Source organism: Thunnus maccoyii, chromosome 11 (assembly GCF_910596095.1).
Source record: "Thunnus maccoyii chromosome 11, fThuMac1.1, whole genome shotgun sequence".
NCBI classification, from domain to species: domain Eukaryota; kingdom Metazoa; phylum Chordata; class Actinopteri; order Scombriformes; family Scombridae; genus Thunnus; species Thunnus maccoyii.
Window position 1 is genome coordinate 17,570,935 of NC_056543.1, and position 23,107 is coordinate 17,594,041.

Genomic DNA, 23,107 nt, shown 5'->3' on the forward strand with positions numbered 1-23,107 from the left:
GAGAGCAACCCGGAAAATAACGGACCGCACACATGCGCGCAATACCAGTTCAATAAACCCAGGAAGACAGACTGACCACTATAAATCATATTTAAAGACTGCAAGGTGGTGCTGGAGGCTGCAATTGAGAAGCTATGTTAAAGATCCCCTCCAGATATGTATTAAGACATACAAAAATACTCTGCTCGGAACATTAATGTGTGTCTGACATCCTATAATTACCACGTTAAGTCCTAAAAATGACATCTCCTCCTTCTCTCTCATTAAAAATGCCAGCGTCTATAAATATGTAAATATATTTCATTTCAGAAATTGAACTGCTGGACACAAGATGTATCCTACTCCTATTCTCAGTGTTTGTGCACTGGAGGCTTCAGGTTTCCACATCACACCAGTGTAAGTTGAATACTGGACCAGGATTGTCTTCAAAACTAGTTGTGATGTCACAAATCCTGCTACCCACCCCTTAAAAGTGGAGCACAGAGATCTTTCTCCCCTTCATCAGATAAATGTCAAAACAGCCTTTATTGTGTTAAACTGCATATACATCAGTCTGTACAGTGAAGCTGAAACATTCAGCTGAAAGAACAAGAAGAAAACCATATTTTTGAGGTGGAGGAGGACTTTTATTATGTTTCTCATGAAAGTATTAAACAGCTACTACTGTCAGACATTTACTATCAGGTTAAATGGTTTGGCAGCTGCTTTTTGTGTCAGGCAGTGACACCATACTGTGTGACGATTTAATATGTCACATGCAGTCAAGACTGAAAACTGATGCCTGACATTGACCATTAGATGGCGACATCACATCTTAAAATTGTCTGGTGCATGATGATGACAGTCAAAGTAGTAATGTGGTATTACTAGTTAATTAATTAGAGGCTATAGACAGGACATGAGCAACACATTTTAAAACCTATTCTATTCAGCCTATTCTATCATTGTTTAAGTAATTTTTCAGACAAAAATGCCAAATATTCTCTGGTTCCAGCTTCTCAAATGTGAAGATTTTCTGCTTTTTTTTTTGTCTTACGTGATAGTAAATTAAATATATTTGGCTTTAGTCTGTTAGTCGTACACAACAAGTAATTTAACGAATTTGCACTAAGGTGGTTGTGACATTTTTCACTGCTTTCTTGCATTTTATATACAAAACGATTAATCAAAAAATATCAGCAGATTAATCAACAAGGAAAATAATTGTTAGTTGCAGCCTTATTTGTTTTGCTGTGTGTCTATTATTATTCCATACAAACCCTCTGACAGAAAGTTAGAAAAACACGCTGTGTGTCTAATACTATCCACACATAAAGGTTATTTAGAATAGACACACACAACATATAAAACATAACAAATTCATATATATGTTCAATTTTGTACTCTGCTCATATATACATGTATATTGTATATACACTCAGTTGCCACTTTATATGTACACTTAGATAAAACTAAAATGCTGTCTAATACAACAGGCCTGCAATAACTCCCGTCCTCTGTTTTAGTATAAATCCTAGAGGTGTTGATTGAACTTGACGTTCATTTTAGAGGATGTACTTTATGGTGCTGACAAATAATACTTGTTTAATTTAGCCTTCAATAAATGGGGTGGACAAAAACACATCTCTGTTTAACACAGCACAGTTCGATAGCACCACAACAGCCCTCAAAATGAGGCTAATAAATAAAATAAGTAATAAAAAATAAATAATATTAGGCCAGCAACCACTATTAAGTGATTTGTTTTTTTTTATTGACAGCACAAGGTCAGTTTTACACGTACTGATGACTACATCAAACAGTAGGTGGCACAGTTTACCAAGCATAAGGCGATCTAGGCAACCATTGCAAAACAGCTGCCACATCATTTCCCTTTCATCTCACTTTTATACTCAAATTGAATAACGATCATCTTAAAAATGCCTGAAATAACAAACTGAATGTAACACTTCACATAATCTGTATATTATTGCGGGATTACGATGATAGTATAAAAGCAACAGATATGTGAAACGTATGCGTAATAAACAAAACAAAAATCCACTATGGTTACTTGTCAGTTCATATGGGAACAAATATGTGCAAGGAGGGGGGGGGTGTGAAATACAAGTGGTTTGCCTCGATCACAGCGTGGTACAGCCGGCATAACGGACTGTATTGCATGACATTTCAGTGCACCAATCACTTGCTGAGGAGCTGATTGAGTCTACTTCCCTACACTGGAATAGCTGAGGGGAAACGGACGCAAGGCGATCCAGCAGCACGGATATCTCATCACCAGCCAGCGCGGAGTCTGCTCGGTCAGATCGCCAGTGAGAAACCTCCGGGATTACAAGCGGTGCCATCAGTTTGTCTTTCGACCCGGTCACGGTGTCTGCAGCAGGGAGATGGCCGGTATTTTGGCGTGGTTTTGGAACGAGAGGTTCTGGCTCCCTCATAATGTAACCTGGGCTGACTTAAAAAACACAGATGAGGCAACGTTCCCGCAAGCCGAGGATCTCTATCTGGCGTGTCCTTTAGCTTTCTGCATCTTTATGATACGGCTGGTTTTCGAAAGGTGGGTCTAAGCCACATGCTCCGGGGGGTATAGGCTTGTGATACGGTTTTGGTGTATATCGATGAAATAGTGCGCTGGTGAAATGATGCAGCACGCCGAGCTGTCCGTGTTTTGTCAGTGTGTTACCTAAACAATGGCATCTGATCTGGTTAGCCCCACAAATCACCACGGTTCATCATCCTTGTGTCTGCAGGCCTGCAGCATTACGCGCTGTCTGCATTTGATGCATGTGTCCGCGCACACACACTGTGCAGCCAAGTTGCCATACCTGCCCCATCCAGCTACTGTCCTCTCAGCACAAACCCACATTTCTGTAAAGCACCATGCTGGGAGCAGGCTCGTTTTTTAATTACTATTGTGGCTAAACTCTACAGCTCCAGCTTTGCTATGGTGCATGTTGCATCATCGCATCTCTTACTATTATTGTACAATCATTAATATACAGTAAGGCACAGAGCCGTAATGATCACAGCAAGGCTTGTCATGCTTATGTGGGTCAGGAGTCTCTTTAGGGAGTAGTGAGGCCTTAAATTTCCCCACTAAACCCTTCACTCTTGTTCAGTATTTATCTTTGAAAATGTATTATGGGAATTAAAAGTGAGGATCATGTGAGAAACAGAATGCAACAGCCCTGATGTTTGACCTATAACTGTTTAGTCCATGAGATACTGTATATCATGACTTTATATCTGTTTTGTTTATTTACATGGCTGTTTGTTAACCTGAGAAGCCATCTGTCTAAACCTGCATCTCACAGCTTGCCAGGAAAGTAAGATTCAAGTGTTTTACAAAATATGTTGAGAAATGTGCAGACTGTAAATGTGTGTGAAGTGGTTTATAATGCCATAATTTGACTTGATTCATAAAGACTGTCTTCACACTGCTGTCTCGTTCCCAATTCTTCTTTTATTATCCAAGAAAATTCCAGCTTTTAGACCACAAATGGTCTTCTTCGGGATGACCTGTGGAAGACCTTTTGTGGTCCAAATGATAAAAGAAGAACTGGGAACAAGAAAGCAATGTGCTGGGATTTTTTGTTTGTTTGTTTTTTAATCTTTTTGTGCTGATAATTGTAACTCAGGAGCTGCTAAGAATGTATGGATATACATGTGCCTCCTGATGACTGAATGCCATGTGTCTCTACCCCTAAATATAATCAATCCTTCTATAATTTGCTGTCTCTGTATTGATCTAGAATTGTGTCATGTTATTTAAATTGCAGGTTTATTGCAAGACCATGTGCCATGGGCCTGAAGATCCAAGCCAACGGGCCACAAAAAGCACAGCCCAACGCTATCCTGGAGAAGGTTTTCACTGCTATAACCAAGGTGTGTTACCTAGTTATTATTGACGTTGTGTTTCGTCTCAAATTATTTGTACTACATCTAACATAAGGATTGTTTCATCCTGTCTCGCCAGCACCCAGATGAAAAGAGGCTGGAGGGTTTGTCCAAGCAGCTCGACTGGGACGTGCGAACCATCCAGCGCTGGTTCCGACAACGGCGCAACCAGGAGAAACCCAGCACTCTGGCCCGATTCTGTGAAAGCATGTAAGCCGAATCACTTTGAACGCTACTGCAAGACATTTTCTAAACATCTAATAGTATTCATGAAAGTTGCACAAACTTTAAACGTGCTTGAGATGTGTAAACCGTAAATGTCATATCAGCTTGTGTTGTTGTCACGTGTGTTATTTTATTTTTGCTTGGTAATACACTGCATTACCACTCATTAATAACACAGCCGTGACAGTAGAAAAAGCAGGCGTGACATTCACTGGAATAGATTATCTTATTCAAACAAGTATGAGGTTTCAAATTCATTTTCATACTCCATGGAAATGAAGGGAAACTCCGTGGCTGCCTAAAAGCATATTTTCAAAACTCTAAAACATCCTCCTTCACTTAGGTAAATGTTGGCAGTAATGTAAAAATGATTCTTTCAGGCTGCAACTAACCATCATTTATTAATAACTGTTTAATCTGCTGATTATTTTCTCAATTAATCAATCATTTAGTTTACAAAATGTGACAAAATAATGAAATAAACCCCATCACAATCCCTCAGAGACATAAGGTGGCGTCTTCAAATTGATTCTTTTGTCTGACCAAAAGTCTAAAACCTGAAGATATTCAATTTGCAATGACATAAAACAGAAAATAGCAGCAAATTCTCACAGTTGAGAAACTTGAACCAGTGAATGTTTTGCTTGAAAAACACCTGACACGATTAATTGATCTTTTTTTTCTGTCGATCGATTAATCAACAAAACATTTCAGCTCTAGTAACTTTTCATAAATAAAATGCTGTTACGGTCCTTTCGCAACCAAAATGCTGTCGTCTCAGTTTGGTTTGCTGTCACTGAATCTTACATGGCTTATAAAGATTTCAACATGAGTGCTGGTGCTGCTGTGGGATAATAATCAAATGTGTCCCAGTGCGAACCAACAAACCCACTCAGGCTGTAACAGAGAACTGGCTAATCTGCAGTGGAGCATTTGCCATCAGGGAGATTGTAGTTACTTAGCAGTGTGATGTTAAAGGCCAACTAGCGAGTGTGGCTGTCAGAGCAGAGTCATGTCTGACACCAGTAGAGCCAATCTGGCAGTTTGAGACACGGGGAACCTCACATCTTTTGAATCTGAATCGCCCGAGGCTGCTGTTCACTCAGAAGAACACTGCTGGCTGATTAGGCCACTGGACTCCTATTACAACCTCCGAGAGGAATCTGAAAAAGCAAACCTGCTTTCTTACACACAAGAAAAGACCGGATTCGTGCTTTGTTGGAACATGCGTGAGGTTTTTTGAACATGCTTAGCTGACATTCATTACTTATTTAGCAACAATTGCACAAAACCTGCTCTCTCTGTTCAGCATAAATTGACTGCAGATGACATTGGGCTTTGCAATAGTTTGGCCAGGTTGTCAGTCTCGGTTGCTTACGGTGCAATTCTCCAAACGGGGCTGGCTACAGTCTTTCCAACAGAGATTCTGGTCTAATTGGGCCCTCATGCACAGCTGTTGCAGACTGATAGTGTTCTTTGTCTCACAGTCGTCAGGGTGGCTGATTTGTTGTCTGTTCTTTTCATTATTCAGAGAGTTGCATGTCGCAGACACATTTGGTCTGGAAATAATGAAGACTCTGCATAGAGTTTGTTTATCAGCTATTGTTACTGCTTTTCTTGCTCCCAGATACGACTATTCTAACAAGTTCAACTATAGATTTTTTAGTAAATAACTAGGGTTGCAACTAGTGATTATTTTCTTCACTGATTAATCAATCAATTATTTTCTTGGTTAATCTATTATAATTTATATAATCGACTGGTATTTTTTCCCAGTGTCAAAGGTGATGTCTTGAGATGTCTTATTCTGTCCGACCAACAGTCCAAAGGTTTGACAAAGAAAAGCATTAAATAACCATATTTGAGAAGCTAAAACTAGATATTTTTTGTTCATTTTTGCTTAAAAGATTACTAAGGCAGTTAGTCAACTATCAAAATAGGTGCCGACGAGATTTTGTGTTAATTGATTTATCGACTAATTGTTCCAGTTCTCCAGTTAACCTACAGTAACCTCTGTTTTTCATCTAAGAAGACATCTTTCCAAACTGTCCTGGAAACAGTTGCCTTTTCCCTGAAAGTCACTAATACTTATTCCAAGAAACAATTTCTGAAACTAATGAAAATTGACAGGATGCAAGTGGTAATATTTCACCACACAAGTGAGTGACACAAGTTACTCTATTCAGAGAAAATGAATTAGATTTAAAGGCTCGATATGAGACTAAATGACAGATTAAGATGGGCAGTGTAGTTTTACCAGAACATCGCTTCTCGGTCAGTATAGGCTGAGGCAGGAGCTGCTTTCATGCCCTTGATATAACCCCAGTTGTCTGATCTCATCTTCCTCGATCCTCCCTCTCCTCTGCTTTCACACTGAGTACAAATTATCATGAGCAAAATAATACAATTCACAGCACAATACAGTTATTTATTAAAACATAAATGCAGGGTAATTCTTTGCCTTCAATATTAGAGGATATAGTTACTATTTTTATCCTGTAATATCTATTATTGGCTTCAGTTAATATTAATGCAACTTGGATAGGTTCAATTAGTTTTGACAAGTTTTTCGAAGTGCTAAAAATGTTACTTCCTTTTACATAATATCATATCAAGTGTGACAACCAGCTCACTTACATTTATGACTGTGGTTTCCTCTTAAAGGTAACTCACTGAAGTTTACTAACTAAAAAGTAAAAATTACTCTAAGTGATACTGAACCAAATTTACAGGGGCACAAACTAATAAAAAGTTATTTTTTTAATTTTGTATTCTCTCCTGTTTGCAATTTATGTTGCAATGATATCTTAAATGGTTTACATAGATAGAGCTGTTAAGCTTTGTGTTCTCAAACACTGCAGTATAGTTTATCAAGGTTAAGTGAACATTCATCCCAAATAATGAAACAAAGCCCCCTCCCAACCATTACTGACTGCTTCTGCTTCATCTCAGTTTTATATTTTCAACTCAAACTTATATGTAAAATTTAACACTTGCATTTTCTCGACAATGAGTGCCCCATAACTATGATCTCATAATTCTCAATAATAAATGTACTGTATTTAACCTCTACAGGATTAATAGCAGCTAAGATTGCCAGTATCTTAATTACTGCTCTTCCTCTAACCAACTTGTAGGTTTGTGATTTTCATACTTTTCAATCAACACGTCTCCTCAGAAGCAGCTCAGTAGACGACAAGCCGACAACTAATTTGCATGTTAGTGCTCAGCAGATACTTACAGGACAGCTGAAAGATGAGTTTACAAATGTTCATGAGAGGCGACGGCCACATGCCTGTTTTTCCTTCCCTAAATTAGTCATGCCTAGTAATCAAACCAAATTAAACAAATTCACAAAGGTGGAAGGGACAGCCATTACTGCCTAAAGAGCAACAGAGGCGTTACTGCTGATTTAACAGCAAGGGTGCAATTTATCACAACTGAATTTTGATCAAAGCGAGAGCTTCGTGACCAATTGTTATGTTGAATCATCTGAATGCAAACAGTTGCAGCCAGCTGGTGCTCAGGCTGCCCACCTGGGGAAGTGACAAAGTTGAATTAAGTGAACCAGCTAGACCTGTTTTCATTATTTTTACACCAAAGCTGGGTGCTACTCTTAGAATAAAGCAAGCCTCATTACTGAATTTTTTGATCAAATCAGAGTCGCCCCCCCTCTTTGAATTATTTCCCCCTGCAGGCAGTGTTCTGTCTAAACAGGTACATTTGGTTTAATAGTGACCAGTGGATCTGTTTCAGTTTAAAACCCGCAGTCTCATCAGATATCATGAATGAGTCATTAGTGTATAATAAAGCAAATATTAAAAGATGATGGTTCTCTGTGTATCATAACACATTACATAAGCCTGCTCTTATTGTGCCATATAAACCGCAGTTTTTAAGTTGTTTACAGGGCAAATCCATCATAACACACAAGCCTAATTCTGTTACCCACAGTTATTACCCAACACTAATTAATTAAGGTGTGTTGGCAAGTTGCTGCTACGTCTTGTGCTGCAAATTAACAGCTGCTCTAAGATACTTAAAAACAGAACATTTTAGTCTTTTTTTTTCTGAAACCAATCATTATCAACACTGTTTTTGAAAAAAATGAACTCATAATGACAGGAAAAACATCTGCGCCTGACTTCAGAAACAAACAAATCTATTCACAGGGAGCAGTCGTGAGTCATTGTGATTGTTCATATATAGCAGCGATTCAACAGCACTTGAAAAAGACTCTTGCAGGCTTGATGAACCAGTTGCCATGCAACAGTCTTTACTGTGTGTCTGCCAGGTAGACTTGTCCAGTTAATTTGGTTTTACAATACTGTTGATCCAGCACAAAAAGCAGTTAATGACGCCTTCCACAGGCCACCTATTAACATGCTGATCATTTCTCTTGTATTTATTAAAGAGTGACTGAATATCTGGAACAAACATTGTGATAAACATACTAGCACTGAAAAACTGAAAAGCTGTTCTCTTTTTGAGTGTTGATGTCACGTCGCTGTCAAAGTGTTTTTCATTTGAGGTCAGCTGGAACAACCACACAGCACCACCTTTAATGTATGCAAAACCTCGTCTCACATGACAAGCTGTGCAGCTTTTGTCACAGCCATGGGACTCATCAGTGATGTTTTGTTCCATGTTACAGAAATCTAGCTTTCTCTTTTTTTCTCCTGTGTTTCACTTCGTCAAACAGTACAGTTTAGACAGTAGTTATAGGCCCCACTGAGAGAAACAGTTCAATCTCGCTGGTTAAAAAATTGTGAAATGCTGTGACAACTCAATAATGCACAGCAGGGGGTCTCTAACTTGAGCCCAGCAGTCAAATTTGCTTTTGTTCCCAGTAGAAAGACACATGATTCTCTCTGCTGATGCAACTTCCAGAGCTGTTTAAAAGGAGGGTTTGTTGTGACTAGTTGGCTAGTTTTAAATCTTTTCTCCCAGTTGCTGACTGGTATATATGCACATCTCCCTGCTCAGCAAGCCTTTGATCACTGGATTCTTGTCTGCCTTTAAGCCCAGACCTCATGATCACTTTTCCCTATCATTGTATAGCTGTGGTTACTGTAGATAATGAGCAGGGTTATGAAAAGTACAGAGCAGGCTGGGTTTGGGACTGGACAGTGTGAGCGTCTTGTCTTTCCCTTTGGACCTCAGCACTGTAGAGTCAGTGATGCCCCATTTTCAGTGACTCATCGTAGATTGCAGACTTTAGTCATTTCATTTCTGCTTACACGCATTACAGTCACACAGTGTGCTGCACTTAGGAACAAAACTATATCGTAGTATGTAAGTTATATTAACTTGCACTTCCCATAGTCATGTTTATATATCAGAATGTGTCTAAATTGTATTACAGGATGAAATGCAGCTCCATTATTTTCTAGTAATTGGTCTGAATGGATGAAACACTTTGCTTCTCTCCCTAATCTACTAATTTCTTTGTGAGCCTAAAATTGTCACATAAAGCATAAAGAAACAACATCATAGTTAAGAAACCCTGGACTTTGTGTGGCCTCTGGTTTAGATTAAGTCAGGGTGAAGAAAATTAAGTATGTAAATCATTCTTCAACTTTCATTTTTGATGTTATACTGATTATGTTTTTCTTTTATTTCTTTCAGGTGGAGATTTACGTTCTATCTATACATTTTTACCTACGGAGTGCGTTTCCTTAAAAAGGTAAGTTTTGCTTACAGCCACATTAGAATCAGCCTCCTGTTATGATTAATAAAGTCAGTTTGAGTCAGTGAATTTGAATCCATTTTCGACAGCACAGATGGAGGTACATGGGTAGCATGCAAATCTTGTGGTTTCTGAATAGGTTGTGTGCCACCACATGAGACTGGCAAGTAAAACAGATGTTCTGAGGTCAGGAGCATTTTGCATAGGAAATTTATAATAACGCATAGTGCTGAAAGTGTTCATTAATAAAGGATCTTTCAAGGAAAGAGGGAGCGGCTGCCAAATAAAAACACTCCCGTTATGCTAAATGATGCCATATATTAAATATGCAATCAATTTTCCACATAGTATGTGGTACGTCAGCAACGATTTGTCACTCTTTTGATCGTAAATGTCAACAGGAAGACCATATTCATGAGAAGACTGTAGTTGCCTGTTGCCAGCTATTTTGTAAATTTAACATACATTACAATTATTCTGTCACTGTTCTGTGGCTGAAATGGCTCAGTTATTGTTATATGATTAAAGTGATTCAAGATTCAACACTTTATATGGTTTATACATCTTTGTTATTAGGAGTTTGCCTCAGTGTGCTCATGACACAACAACAAACAGTTTAGCAATTTGGTGTCAATGAAATCTGGCAAAACTGCAGGCTGCTTAAGTGAATGTTAGCATATTTTACATTTGACGTTTTATCTAGCTTATGTGTTTCATATCTAACGCTAATGTTAGTTTTTTTTAATGTTGTAAAATAACCTACCAACCAATCAACTGCAGTGCTGACGTACTTTCTGGGACTAGTTTATCCACTGCATGAGTAAGAGGATGCTAACCTATATAACAAATAATACTAACTCTGCATTCATCATATTGAGGATTTTTTTCAAAATACGAAGCACTTTTTACCTTTCAAATGCTGCTCAAATGTTCACATGGGTTATGGAAATCCATATAAGTACACCATGTGTTGTTCAGGGGATCTGGGAGATTAGAGCACTTTAAACAAAAACTCTTCTCTCAGTTTATAAAGTTGTAAATCCCAGCAGCACTTAAGGTTACAGACGAGTGACTGGCATTAATCAGCCACAATTTAGAGCCCTAGCTCAGAAATTGTTCAATCATTTTGTCCAAGGAGCCAGTTTAATATTATTGCAAGGTGTGGTTGAGATGGATAAATATTCATCCATATATTCATGAAAATACATAAATTAATGAATCAACAGAGCAAAAGTTGTGATAGAAGCAGAGTGGGGAAAGTCTCTCAAAGAAACAAGTTGCATGACAAAGCACTTTGTGAAAATAGTTCATTCTCTGGCAGTCTCAAGTCTCTGTGAGATTTATTAATAGAGCTGGTCTGGAGAGCAGGGTAGGAGACATAAACTCAGTCACAATGATGGGTCACTGTTTGCTTATTGCGCAGAGTATTACAGCTATAATTTGTCTTTCACCCTGATGTCATTAGGAACTTACATCAGGAACTTAATATGATGAACGCCCTTTAAATATACAGTATATCTGTAGACCAGCTCTCTTTTATGACAGAACATGCACTGTAACAAACTCTGTTATAACACCCACTCAGTGTTTCATAAACCACTTTGATTTCATCCAGAATCCATCAAGGGAAGTATGTATTTTTCTGTGGTCACATGGATGTCTATGTGTTAGATCTTAAATAAGAAAGAAATACTGAACTCCAGTGCAGTGGAGTCTGCTCTGTTTAGGCTTTATTGAAAGGCTTTAGTGTATTTTTTTGTTTTGTTTGGTTTGGTCAAATGACAGCATCGTGAGATTATTTATAAAACACAACATATGAGACTTTGTCACAGACAGAATGATAAAGTCTTGGGCGTATTTCCATTGGTGTCCCTGGTGTTTTCACAGTGAATTGAATTATAGCACGGTCTTTACCTCAGTCACTCAGTCACAGTTTTATGATCTTTTACATTTGACAATATAATCTAGTTTATGTTTGTTTCATATAGGTGAACAAATATTGATTTTAAGCGTCTGTTTTCATTTTCTGTAGACTCCATGGCTGTGGAACACTAAAGAGTGCTGGTACAACTATCCTTACCAGGTAAAAGTTTCTACAATTCTTTTGTAATGCACCAATTTTCACTGTAAATAAATCATATCATATTTTTTGCTTGTTAGGGCAAGATGATTTGCATTACCAAAAATCTAACATCTGAAATATTTATTTTAACCTTGTTGCTTTGTGTGTTTATGCAGCCACTGACTGTGGACACCCATTATTACTATATACTGGAGCTGTCTTTCTACCTGTCCTTACTCTTTTCCCAATTCACAGACATCAGGAGGAAGGTAAGAATAACTAAGAGTCACACCAGCACATGAATCATGCATCTCTAATAACATGGATCATTGGATGTTTGTTTAGAAGGTGCACTGTAATGCAAAAAGTGATGCTTTTTTTCACTTTTTTGTGTTGAATCAGGAAAAAAAAGCTCTGTTTATGCCATTGTAAGCAATGCTATCACAGAAAAGACATCATTATCTTTGTCTGACTGTCCATCTATTTTCTTACTGTCACCATGACTCTGTGGTGTTCAGGCTATTTGCTTGTGAACATTCACTTTCCGCCTCAGCATATTCTCACTGATGTGTGAAATAACAAAACGTGGGTGAAAAGGATTAACATTTTTTCAAAACATTCAGAAATTGGATCCGCTGTCAAACTTCATAAAAACTTTTGTCAAGCTTTCCTGGTTGTTGAAGAGTTTGTTTTTGTTTCATTAAAAGTTTTTGTATAATCCCTTCAGCAAATTGCTGCACATATAATGATGGTGCCATGCAATACTCAGATATCATATTAAACTTTGAAGAATAGATCCACTGAAATGATGGAATTGTCTACTCATAATGGTGTATTTCAACTAACCCTGATATTTATATAGATAATTATAGGAGATAAGAATTTGTCCCTGTGGGAATATAAATAGGCTAATTTAGGATTGACAAAAGGCCTGTGGACAAATGCGGGTTGCAGGCGGAAGTAGCCCAGTCACCATTACTGTGCTGGCACCTCACTTGTAAACCTGCATATAATTATGTAAAAGGATTTCACTGTTTGGACATTTTTGCCACAATATGCATCCAGGTGATCCAGTAAAAGCAGTTATATGTTGAACACAGTCATCATTTTCCATTTAAATACAGATTATAATCTACTAAACTTAATTTTTCAGCTAAATTAAACACTAGTCCACCAGTCCAAATGCTAGGCCATCCCACTGATTTCTTTCTAGCTTGGTACCAATCTAGCCAAAGTTCTACTTTTACAGTACTATGTGTTTCCAATTTTTTTTTTTATTAGCTTAAAGGTATACTATGCAGGATTTGTCAGTTGGTGTTTGTAAACACACAGCATTCGAAGCTGGCCCCTCCTCCCCGGCTCAGAGAGAGAGAGAGCAGCAGTGGTCGAGCAAGTTAGAGAGTGAATGAAGAGAGTGAGCGGTGCTGGCAAGAAAAAAGCCATGAATCGGATAAATGTTATTTTCTGATTGTTTCACGGTGCTTATGTTCTATAGCACAAATTAACACACCCACACCTCTGCACAACCCTGTGGGAAGGTGCTGCATTGCCAGATTTTGTGTGACTGCAGAGTTTCATCCTGTCCGTTGTGGCCTCTCTGCTCTGCGTATGTGTAGGTCAGCCCGCCCTCGGTCAAACTGACATGCAGACCTGCCACTCTTTATACATCCATGACACAGAGACAGAGAGCAAAGCGGAGCAGAGGAGAGAGATGGAGAGAGCAATCTAACCTAGTCTCTACGCTACAAGTCCTGACCTCATACCTTGCACGCTGTTATTGTCAGGGGGCTACACACCCACTGCCCAAAGGTTGATGCCCAGAAGCATCCAAACACAGCAAAATAATAATAATAGAAAATAATAAAATAATAATAAAAAATACAGGCAAAGGGCAGGGTCTCTGCAGATAAATACACCACCACACACTTCTAGTGGGTCCTAAGTGATGTCTGAGAGTGATTACTTTTGTATGAGTCTATACAGCAGTTTTTTTTTTTGGAAAATCCTGCATAATATACCTTTAAATTATGCTTTTATTCTGATTGCATTTCAAGAAATCATGGAGTTTGATGAATTAAATCATGAGCTAGAAAGTTATCCTAGTGGGTTTAATGAGATAAATTAATCCACACAGCACGTTCACAGACTGTGGAGGTCGAAGCGACATATTCATTCAGAGGCAATATGTTGGTGTTATTTTTTCACAAAGCCTGTGTTGTAATCAATTTCAGACTAGTGTTCAGAGGCTGAATAACTTCCACATTCATACAGACTACCTTCATCTGTTGGTTGTGGCGACTGCCGACTGTAATTAACCTAAACATCTCTGCTTTCACAGTGAGTGTAAATGTGTTCAGTTACACTCTGCTACCGCAGTGATGGCAGAGACGATTGAGAGAACAACACATAAATCAGCCACCAGATTCATCCATAGTTCTATACCTACACCTATTAATACTTAAATAGAACACAATAATACACAATCACACTTATGTAATTGTTATGTCATCTTTTATGAATTAACCAGTTAGATGTAACCTCTCCTTCCACCAAGATGCTGCAGGTGTCATTAACTTTATATCCATGATTAAGAACCAGATAATCAGTTTGTGTTGCATACACATTATGCACTTTGTACTATAAATGAGGTATGAAAGGTCCAACTTGGTCAGCAATTGTAAGAACTGAAATTCAGTTTCAGTTCGTACAAACATTCTCAATGGGGCACCGACCATCTTTAACCCACTTTTATCTTCTTTTTGTTGGTTATAAAAAATGGCCACACTTTTGGTTCGTTCAGTATCAATTTGCATGCCTTCCAGCCATGGTCTTACTCCTGTCTCCAGTTCATCCCCAACTCTGCCCTGTCCACAACACACTTCACTCACTGCACTCACAGCAGCCCTGTGATGCCACGCTGTGTATGCCTTCACTCTGTCATCTCTTTGTTGACTGTTGGCATGTTGTCTGTTTTTGTTTCTCCTTTCAGTTTTTTCATGCACAGTACTACACTGAGGAGGTCCTCTGCATCCCCTGCCAATTCCAGTATGTTCTCCCTGCACACTCTCGCCTTGCTTTCTTTCTGTATCTTGCATCATTACTCTTCCTTCTCATCCTCTTTCTCATTCTCTTGCCATTTTGGATCGGTTCGGGTTGCTTTGAGCTGAGACATTTCAGTAGCTAAAGGTTTGCTAGATGACTGCATCCCCATGCCACCTGTCCGCATCCTTAGACTCCTGGAGCTCCAAGGCTTCAAGGCTATCCCAAACCTAATGGCTCATGGCTCATACCAAGGCGGGACCAAAACTGAACTGTCATATGTTTTCAATAAGCATTTACCTACAATAGTAATTGTTTTAGATCATATTGAGGTGATTCTTTCTGCATGATTTTGATTTCCAATGGGTCAGTGGAGGAACAGAGCTATTGCTCACTTTCAAACTGTGGCGGAGTGTAACTAAGTACATTTAATCAAGTATTGTACTTAAGTAAAAATTTTAAGTACTTCACTTTAGTATTTCTGTGCCACTTACTAATACTCCATTACAAGTCAGAAAAAAATATTGTACATTTTACTCCAATTCTAATCTAAACATTAATTATAGTTTAAGAGTCACGGGGGCCATTTTCTGCATTGAGTTGTTATTTTGTTGATAATACTTGCGTACTGTTACTCAAGTAGCATTTTTAATGCAGCAATTTTACTTGTAATGGAGTATTTTTTCATTGTGGTATCAATACTTTTACCTGAGTAAAGGATCTACATAATTCCCCCACCACTGCTCTCAAACTTATTTCAAGGTGACTGTATTGCAGTTTGACACAATCACAGCATTGGATGAGGAGTAAAATTTAACCAACACATTCAGTATATGAACACATAGGGCCTAATTTCAAAAGCACAATTGCAACAGCACAACAGTACTTGAAATTGTTGCTTGTATAAGTAGTGATTTAATCATTTTCTTGTCAAAACTGTGTATGTCTTTTCAATAGACGTGCCAATCAAAGTGTCAAGTGACAAAACTGACTGAGCAAAATAAAGGTTTCATTTTGAAGGATACACAATAATCACATGAAGCAACTAGGTTAAAGCACATTCAAGGTCATCAAAACACAAAGATGTTGTAGTGTTGCTTCCACCACTCTTAAAAATAGGGTCCATTGTGTTGCACAATTGTCAGAAATAGGGGCCATGTCATTTTTAAAATATTGAATTTTCATTAATTGTTATGAATTACTGCAAACACACAAATCTATTTTGTGCGTGCACACAGTAGTCATGTCCCTCTCACTTTATCACGTCCTCTTACTGCTCTGGGTTTATGCTGCATGCATGACTCAAACAACTGTGAGGCAGGTTTGAAAGTACTTTCAGTAATTGTGAGACATTTTCTTGCCGACTGTGTCCCCAGGATTTCCTGATCATGTTCCTGCACCACGTGGCAACGATCTCCCTCATCACCTTTTCCTACGTTAACAACATGGCACGTGTGGGAACTCTGGTCATGTGTCTCCATGATGCAGCCGATGTGCTGATAGAGGTGAGAATGGGTGACAGAATTAAATGCTGTGGATGGACAGATAGGCAAATGGAGGCAAAGATGGTTTGATGTGTGGGTGGAGTGTTTGGAGTTTAGATGCTCTGCTATCCATCTTTATCTACATTTAAATACAGCTCTTGTAATATGAACGTCGTTGGAGTGTATCATACAACTAAATAATGCTGGAAACAAAAGCTTCTTAATTATTTTATTGTCAGAAGTATTTCAAGTTGTTGTTGACATGATTTTTTTGTTTTTTAGGCTGCCAAGATGGCCAACTATGCCAAATGTCAGATACTGTGTAACCTCCTGTTTGCAATGTTTGCAATTCTCTTCATAAGTTCCAGGCTGGGAGTTTATCCTGTCTGGTAAGTGTCACTTTCCTGTACAACATGGTTAGCATCTGTCTGATGGTTTACCTCACTGAGGTAGTGTTAGACTGTCATTTGCATACAGCTCTCGCAGGCAGGTAGACACATAAAAGACCCGCGCAACACATTCCAGAGTTTGCTCTACACATTTCGGTCGACCATCCCTGCAAATCCGTGTCTTAGCCATAAAGATCTCCATGATGGTTTGCAGTGCAGACACATCTCTGTGAATTTTGTTGCTAAGTAATAGTTACTATGGATACAACAGCTTTAACCTCTCAGAGAAAGCCAAACAAATCAACAAATGAAAAGCAGATCATTATGGTTATTGCTTTATCATTGAAAACAGAGTCCAGAGTTTCACCTGATTGTTAAAACATCAAAGGCTTCTCTTCTCATTGGGGTCTTTTGTCATTTTGTGGTCTTGTGTTTCAACTTGTAGCCATTCCATCCAGATTACTGTGTCAGAGAATAGAGGCAGTTTAAATATTTTAATTTGTTTCTTGTGGCCTTGCTTTATCCAGACATTAAAAAGTCTAATTAGATCATGAATGCCAAGTATAATAGGCCATTCTGATATTCCTACCAATCAAATTTAGTCATTAAAAGCAGTCATCAGCAGCAGTGTTATCATGCCTTTCACAAGTGAAGGGAAACATGATTTAGTTTCCAAGTCAGGCAGCTTGAGTTGTCTGTGTTTGTTTGATACAATCCATTCTTGGCCAGCACAAAAATGTTACTTCAGGCATGTACATAAGAGCTTGTTGTCTTGTATAATAAGGACTGCAGGTGATAATCACACATGACATTCTGAAGATTTGAGAAATTCGGAGGCGTTTTGATTAGTCTGTACAACATTTGAAGGTGTTAACCAGCTCCCTGCAGCGCTGTCCCTTTGTTGCCACGCTGTAATATGATCATACACTACATTTTAGTCAGCCTCCACCTCACCATAAAGTTGTCATTGCTGTGAAGCTGTTGCCATGGCTTCAGTATCTGGAGGATGATTCACAGACAGCCATTTACAAGAGTTGGCCCCAAGGATAAATTTAACACAGATCCTGAACATTTTGGTCGTATGTCATGTGAAGCCTGGAAGATACATGGCTTTTTCTACTCCATTAGGAATTTTAATTACATTTAGATTTATTGCAGTACACGTATTGAAACATAAACAAAGACGCTCTTTCAAAGACGCACACCTGTTTATGCTACTAACACAGGTGCTCCATGAAAGACGAAGAGCCAGAGCACAGCCCGCCTCATTTCTTTTCACTGGCTTCTGTTTGGCTTTATGTACCTGCTCCTCAGGGCATGCAATAATTCCCCCACAAAGAGAGAGTGATTTTAATACGTCTGGGCTGTGTTTTTCTAATGGAACATGTTGAGTTAATTGACTCCCTCCCTCTCTGTTGGTATGATAGGATTTTAAATACCACCTTGTTCGAGAGTTGGGAGATTGTAGGGCCCTACCCATCCTGGTGGGTCTTCAACCTGCTTCTGATCTTGCTGCAGCTTCTTCACTCTTTCTGGTCCTACCTCATAGTGAAGACAGCGTGCCGAGCCATCTCCAAAGGAAAGGTCAGTCACATGTTAAATGTGTAATCCTTCCATTAATACTGTACCTGTTATTGCATATGGTGTTGTGCTGCTAATACTTCTATAAATACAATACAATAGCCACTTCTGACTCTCCTTTTTTATTCTTTATGCTGTCCTTCAACCCTCAAGGTGGGAAAATGGAATCCTTTACATGTAAGTAGCCTTAAAGGGGAAGAGCTTAATCTTAATGAATTTTAGTTTGATTATATATTTCTACCTGGCATGTAATCATTTACATACATTATAGTGTTGACTGTCAACCAGCTGTAAGCAGTGCATTTTTAAGCCATGCTATAGGATAGCATTGTCGGTATGTCATTGGTTGGTCCTTTGATTAGTCCAGACTGAAATATCTCAACAACTTTAGGATGGATTCAGATCAAATTTTGTACAGACACTCATGATCCCTGGAGAATTAATCCAATTGACTCTGGTGTTCCCCTGACTTTTCAACTAGCACCACCATGAGGTTCACATTTTTGTTGTTTTTTAGTGATATACAGTACCAGTCAAAAGTTTGGACATACTTTCTGATTCAAGGGAATGGGAAGGTGTGTCCAAACTTTTGACTGTTACTGTATCTCAACAACTTTTGCATAGATCGCCATGAAATTTGATACAGATATCCATGATGCATTGAGGATGAATTGTAATATCTTTGATAGTCACTTCCACATCCAGCGCCATCATCTGGTCACATTTTCAGTGTTTCTAATTCTTTGATATATGACAAAATACCTGCAAGACGAATCATATTCCCATCTGCCTCAGCTGTACTTTGTGTCCAATGCTAATTAGCTAATGTTAGCATGCCAACATGTTAAGATGGTGAACATGGTAAACATTATACCCTCTTAGCATCAGCATGTTAGCATACTGACGTCAACATTTGGCTCAAAGACTCACAAAGCCACTAGTGTTGCTATAGACTCTTTTTTAATATCTAATCTTCATATTGTTTTAGCTTTTTACTGATATTTCTGCAATAACATCGTCAATTTATTTGTAAAACTTCCTATTTTCCTATTATATTTTGATAAATCTACACTTGACATGTTAAAATTATGTACAAATTATGCCATTTCCTGCATTTATTGATTAATATCAATCTTGCAAATAACACGTTATTATGATGTTGGTAATCAGGATTTCCAAATAAATGGAAGTCAAATAAAAAATTGCAACGCTGTGTAAATTGTGGTATTATTAATACGCTAACTCCACTTAATAACACAGATTCTTTTCTTTTACCTGAAAAACAAAACAAAACAGAGGGGTATTTTTTCCAACCTCCGAGTAGTACTTGAAGTGCTCCTCTCAGGCTGTAGGTACAACCTCCACCAATCAGAGGGGCAGTAGCCTCTGTGTAACCTGAGAGGTAAAGCTCAGGGAAAAGGAAGTCTTACATATCACTTCTGCATGTGCAGCTTAATTGCTAAAAGTGCAGGATAATAATTTAAAGTGACATAGTTGAGCAAAATAAAAGGACTGGTTCACATTTTTCCCAATACTTTTACTTTTACATTAATCACCAGTTTTCATAATAAATTAATCATTTATCAGACAAAAATGCCAAACACTCACTGGTTCCAGCTCCTCAAATGTGAGGATTTGTTGCTTATCTTTATTTTATATTACCAATATCTGTGGGTTTTGCACTGGTGATTAGATAAAACAGGCTGGGTGCTGGGAAATTGCTCTGGGCATTCTTCATGTCTTCTGACATTTACAGACTAAACAATTAATCGTACAAATAATCCAGATTAATCAATAATGAAAATGATCATTATTTGCAGCCGTCATGTTCAGAGGTTTGCAGATAAATTTTATGGCTCTTACTGCTGGTTGCTTGATATTGACTGGGAGGACGAGTCCCTGTTTGATATGCAAAAGCCCATTTGTTACACCGCCATGCATGGCTGCCACAGATAATTACACAGATAAGAATTTTAATGAGAAAAACGTCATCTTTAACCTTCCTCTTTTTCCCCCACAGGTGTCTAAAGATGACCGCAGTGACATCGAGTCCAGCTCTGATGAGGATGACAGTCCCCCAGCCAATCAAAAGCACCACAACAGCACCACCAACGGGACCAACAAAACTCACGGGACCAATGGCTACCTGACAGGAGCCCCTTACCCTGACGAACACTGACTAAGCTGATGTCACAACACTGGAGCTACAGACACCATCCATCAGTCTGTGTGTGCGCGTGTGTGTGAGTGTGTGTATTCGAGCGTATGGTGGAGACATGAACAACATCGCCTGTCTGGTACTTTAAGTTCTTGATAGGTTTATGTGAATGCAGTTTTGTTGTCAATTTGATTCTTTACTAATTTCCTCAAGCAATTTATTCTCCTCATCTATATACTTGCATCAAACTGCACTCAGTGAAATATCAAAGCACTCCTATCAGTACAACCCACTCTGTTTAGCCGATGAATGAAAGCATTCCACTTTATGGTGTAAGCATGCTACTTTAATATACACTAGTCTGGCATTCTGGGGGTGTGTTTCTTCTTATGTTTGTGTCTTTCTATGTTATTTATTTTTTCATGAATGTTTGCAGATGGTAGCTGGATATCTGTTCTACGAGATGAAATGATCTTGAACGACAACAACACAGCTGTTTCACACCACACACATCACAACGAGTATTAGCAAAATGCTGAAGACCCTGGGTTTACTTTTAATGCTACACCCCCAAAGATATGCCAAAATGATGATGATGGACGAGTTCGTCTTCACTCACAAATAAATTGTAATGTGTGAAGTTTACTCACATTTGAAAATACAATGCATTCTCCACTCGAGCTGTATATGAGATGTCAATAACAGTATTACATGTGTGCATCAGATATGGCTAGATGCTGTATTCCCTATTGACGCATTTTGTTAAGTATTCTGGTACATTTCTGGTAAGCATTTCATCAAAGGCCATTTGCCCTCTTATGAGGCAGACATGAGTTGTTTGAATTATTCAATAAAAAAAAAAACATGAAGATTGCAAATATGTGTGGGTTGCTTTAATCAGTGAAGAAAACTTACTCATAAAACCCAGCTAACTATTATTGGAGTGCCCTTAATGATGATTTGATATAAAAAATAGAGATATTCAATAATTAATGTATGAATATATATGAAGCATTATGCTGTGACACACAAGGACAGCCACTGGCCTTTTTAAGCTAAGACTTCTTGGCGTGTAACAGCAGGAAAAGCACAGATGTAAAATAAAATGAATGATGGTTGAATTGTTTTTCTGCATGCTGGCTCACTGTCACGGCTTACTGACATACTTAAAGTCCCCCTTCAGTCATAAATGTGTTTTTTCCTCTTGTTCCCTCACTTGGATGTTTGAGCTTCACTGCGCAGAATGATGTATGTGCAGAGTAAGACACTAGAAGGCTGTTTTCACATTCATCTACTGAAAAAGGGCCAGTATACAGTTTCCACAAGTGTGATGTGGAAACTTGAAACCTCCAGTGTACATTAACAGTAGACTTTTCAGGGAAATAGGAAACGTCTTGTGTCCAGCAGTTAAACTTGAGAAATGAAACATGCTTGTGGATTCATAGGTTATTTTTAATGAGGTGTGAGACAATGCCATTTTAAGGATTTTTGACATTAACATTTTTTTGTGGAAAAACATGTCAAACACAATTTATTATTCCAAGCAGATGATTTTTATATGTCCTAAAACATGTCTGGAGGGGATCTTAAAATAGAACAGAGCCATCGTTGATATTATCAGTAACATCTGTGCTTTTCCTTTTAAGACTTATTCCTCATTTTACACTACTGTAGTACTGAATAATCCCACAGTTTGGGTAAGAATCGTCCACTCCAAATAATTACTTGTACTTGCATTAGATTATACAATGGTCATACATACACTAATGAACCCTTTACACAGGGATTATCAATTGTAACTAATGACCAATAATCCTTATCCTAAATGATTTACAAATGCTTAATAGATTTAGTTATAAACCATTAATTAGTACAACTTTTGGCTTGCCAGGTTTTGAAAACTCTTAACTGGACAAAGCCATTCATTAATAGTTTATTGGATTAAATACTATTTATAAATAATTTACTTAAATAACTTCAGATGTAATGGCTATTAGAAATTGAGAAAGCCATTTATTAAAGGATAACCAACATACAAAGGGTTTTTGGCAGTGTAGACAGACAGGAAATGTGGTACTGGGTGGAGAGTTTCTGCAGGCAACAAAAGTCCCTGATCAGATTTCAACTGGGAACATTGTAAGTATGATACACACCTTAAAGTGGTTATAATTAATATTTTATATAAACAATGGATCACACAGTACTTGTATGTGAAATATGTAGCTTGTAGTGATGAATCCATAGAGCATTATCCCCCAACTCAGCAGTTCCCCTCAGCTCTATGGAGTGTCTTTATTTAGTGTTTTTCAGTTTGTTTTGGTTTTGGTTCAATCAGAAGTTGTAGGTTGTTGCTTCACTGTGTCGTTTTCATCCACAGCAGGCAGCTGTTTTTTTGTTTTAAAAAAGGACCAAATAGTTTTCCATATTAATGTCAAAGGTATGTCAGTGTTGTGTTTTCAGCTGGTTTCCCCTGGACCCAAATGCAAATTTCAGCTAATACAGGTTTAATGCATAAAATAACACCATTAGTTACAACTTATACACCCCATATAAACTGTCATTTATTAGAAAATCATACCCAGC

The 23,107-nt window shown here is 38.1% G+C and overlaps 1 protein-coding gene across 3 annotated transcripts; it reads left to right on the plus strand.

Moving 5' to 3' along the window:
* The first annotated feature begins 1,783 nt into the window (after positions 1 to 1,783).
* cers6 (ceramide synthase 6) lies at positions 1,784 to 21,402 on the plus strand. Of its 3 annotated transcripts, XM_042427289.1 has the most exons (12): positions 1,784 to 2,557; positions 3,288 to 3,326; positions 3,780 to 3,885; positions 3,977 to 4,107; positions 9,751 to 9,808; positions 11,844 to 11,894; positions 12,050 to 12,142; positions 16,289 to 16,417; positions 16,679 to 16,785; positions 18,213 to 18,369; positions 18,520 to 18,543; positions 20,387 to 21,402. In XM_042427289.1, the coding sequence occupies exons 1-12, from the start codon at positions 2,388 to 2,390 to the stop codon at positions 20,543 to 20,545; spliced, it is 1,224 nt and encodes a 407-aa protein (XP_042283223.1). In that variant the 5' UTR covers positions 1,784 to 2,387; the 3' UTR covers positions 20,546 to 21,402. The 3 variants fall into 3 exon arrangements, with proteins under 3 accessions (XP_042283223.1, XP_042283225.1, XP_042283226.1); XM_042427291.1 differs by lacking the exon at positions 3,288 to 3,326 and having other exon boundaries at positions 1,790 to 2,557; XM_042427292.1 differs by lacking the exon at positions 1,784 to 2,557 and having other exon boundaries at positions 3,289 to 3,322.
* Positions 21,403 to 23,107: the final 1,705 nt, after the last annotated feature.

What these genes read in the sequence shown, in the direction of transcription:
- cers6 (XM_042427289.1), top strand. Translation starts at nt 2,388, where the DNA reads ATGGCCGGTATTTTGGCGTGGTTTTGGAACGAGAGGTTCTGGCTCCCT. An exon ending in GCCCGATTCTGTGAAAGCAT is followed by an intron (nt 4,108 to 9,750) that starts GTAAGCCGAATC and finishes TATTTCTTTCAG; the next exon opens with GTGGAGATTTACGTTCTATC. An exon ending in GAGCCATCTCCAAAGGAAAG is followed by an intron (nt 18,370 to 18,519) that starts GTCAGTCACATG and finishes TCAACCCTCAAG; the next exon opens with GTGGGAAAATGGAATCCTTT.